Source organism: Pterocles gutturalis, unplaced genomic scaffold, assembly GCF_000699245.1.
Source record: "Pterocles gutturalis isolate BGI_N339 unplaced genomic scaffold, ASM69924v1 scaffold15586, whole genome shotgun sequence".
Classification (NCBI taxonomy): Eukaryota; Metazoa; Chordata; class Aves; order Pterocliformes; family Pteroclidae; genus Pterocles; species Pterocles gutturalis.
The window spans coordinates 53,863-55,797 of record NW_010103308.1 but is presented as its reverse complement, the minus strand read 5'-3'; the positions used below and the strand labels follow the sequence as shown (position 1 = coordinate 55,797).

Sequence of the window (1,935 nt, the reverse complement as noted above, 5' to 3'; positions counted from 1 at the left end):
CTCCGCCGCCCTCCGCCCCGCCGGTAAGCGCTGCAGCTTCTCCCGGGGCCGGCCCGCCCCGCCGCTCCCTGCTGGCTGGGGTGGGGGGGGGTCGTACGAACCCGTTTCTCTCCCGGGGGGTAGAGCTTTGCACCGGGTCGCGCTGCCTTAATCCGTGTGTGCGTGAAAGGAGGCACGACAAGTGGGGTGGGAGAAAGTTAGTGCTTGGTCTCTCTCTTTGCCCCGCCGACACGCCGTGGGGTGTCCCGCCGGGCACGCAGGACGGGCTCTTCTCTGGACAGAGCCCTCCCCGGTGCCTGGCTGGTGCGCTGCCGGTGCCCCGGGGAGCCGTGGCGAAGGGGTGGCCTTCGGAAGGTGCCTCGTCGCTCCGGTGAGCTCTGTCGGGATCTGGGAGCTGGCAAAAATGAAGCCGGTGTGATAGTTAATGATGTGCTCATCTAAGTTGGTGATGGCAGGAGGAAAAAGGAGAAGTTATCTCAAAGCAGGTATCTTCACACATATGTATACATTTTTACAGATTTTCTTCTAATGACTAATTTTTAACTTATTCTCTTTCTGGTTTCAGAGTAGAAATATCAGTTGAAATTAAACCACTCAATTCTTATAGTGTAATCAGAACTGGGATATTAGTGTGCTAACTGCCAAGAAGCAAACAGTTTCAGGTAAAGTGCTAACAGTGGCACCTCATTCTTAAAAATATTAAATGCTAAACATTTTTTTTCTTGTGACTCTTATCCTATAACTGTGCCTGTTCACGTTGAACACACTGAATATTATGTTTTGTGCAGTAATTAGTCAGAGGAATGTGTTTTCCACCAATTTGAGGGAAAGTCCGCATTAAGTTGAATGCAGCTATCTGTACAGAACCGCAGCTCTGACAAGCTGCATTTTAATCCATTGTAATGGTTCTAAATTATCTTAAAATTCTGAGAAAACCAAAGCAGAATAACAATAATCAAAAGAAATGGGAAGGCAATATTGAAAAAAAGCTGTTAGTATTTGTGCTACTTGTGGCTAGGAAGCAATGACCTCTTTAGTAGATCTTACAGGATTGAGAGGGTTTGGAAAACAGCCATTGCTTGATGTACTTCTTTGTTGTAGAGAGGAAATCATGGTTATGCTGAAGATTTCATCTTTCCTTGCTGTTTATGCCTTGGTTGTGTGCCAGATGGACAGCTTCCAGGCAGCCCCAGTCAGGTAAGAAGCTGGTCCTGTTGCCGAGTGCTGTGTCTGAATGGTACAAAATTACTTCATATTCTTTAGAGATCTAGGAGGGACACAGAGTACAATGAATGAGGAAGCTGGCTTCTTGTCATACTGTTTTTGACACTGTGGCTTTTTAAATACGTATCTGAAACACCTAATGCAGTGCATGGGGATGGTTTACATATCCACCCCAGTGAAAGACGCCGGCAATGACACGCAGCAACGTGTGACAAACCCCCCTCTCCTGTGCGTGGCTCTCTGCAGCAGTCTGGGTTTGATTCGTCCTGTTTTGCTTGCCTCTGCTTAGACCTGGCTTGGAGTCCATCACGGACCGAGTGATGCTCAGTGATTACGAAGCTCGGAGGTTATTAAATGCGCTGGTGAAAGAGTTCATACAGATGACGGCAGAAGAGCTGGAGCAAGCCTCCGAGGGGAACAGGTAAGGACTGCAGTGCCAGGGCAGGTGAAGGGCAATGGGGGAAATGTTGTGTGTTTGATATTTAGCAAAAACCATCTGAGCAGGCATTCTGCAGGTCAAGATTTTTTTCTCTTCTTGGGGTTATGGCTAACTGGGAAAGGATGATACTGCAGAGATATGCTAATGTTGGTATTGGGAGACTGGCTTCCACCTAGTTAACCTGCTTCTGTCTGTCTTTTACAACTGGAAGTGGAGGGCGATTTGAGCTTGAATGAGGGGGTTGTGTTAAAATATGGCAGCAAAAGGTACGT

General features: G+C 47.8%; 1 protein-coding gene across 3 annotated transcripts in view; it reads left to right on the top strand.

Moving 5' to 3' along the window:
• The first annotated feature begins 1,105 nt into the window (after positions 1-1,105).
• Positions 1,106-1,935, top strand: part of LOC104471353 (calcitonin gene-related peptide) — a 4,044-nt gene continuing 3,214 nt past the window's right edge. For all 3 annotated transcript variants that reach the window (XM_010086675.1, XM_010086674.1, XM_010086673.1), the window contains exons 1-2: positions 1,106-1,197; positions 1,514-1,645. In XM_010086675.1, coding sequence (XP_010084977.1) covers positions 1,112-1,197; positions 1,514-1,645 — 218 coding nt within the window. In that variant the 5' untranslated portion in view covers positions 1,106-1,111. The remainder of the gene's footprint in view (positions 1,198-1,513; positions 1,646-1,935) is intronic.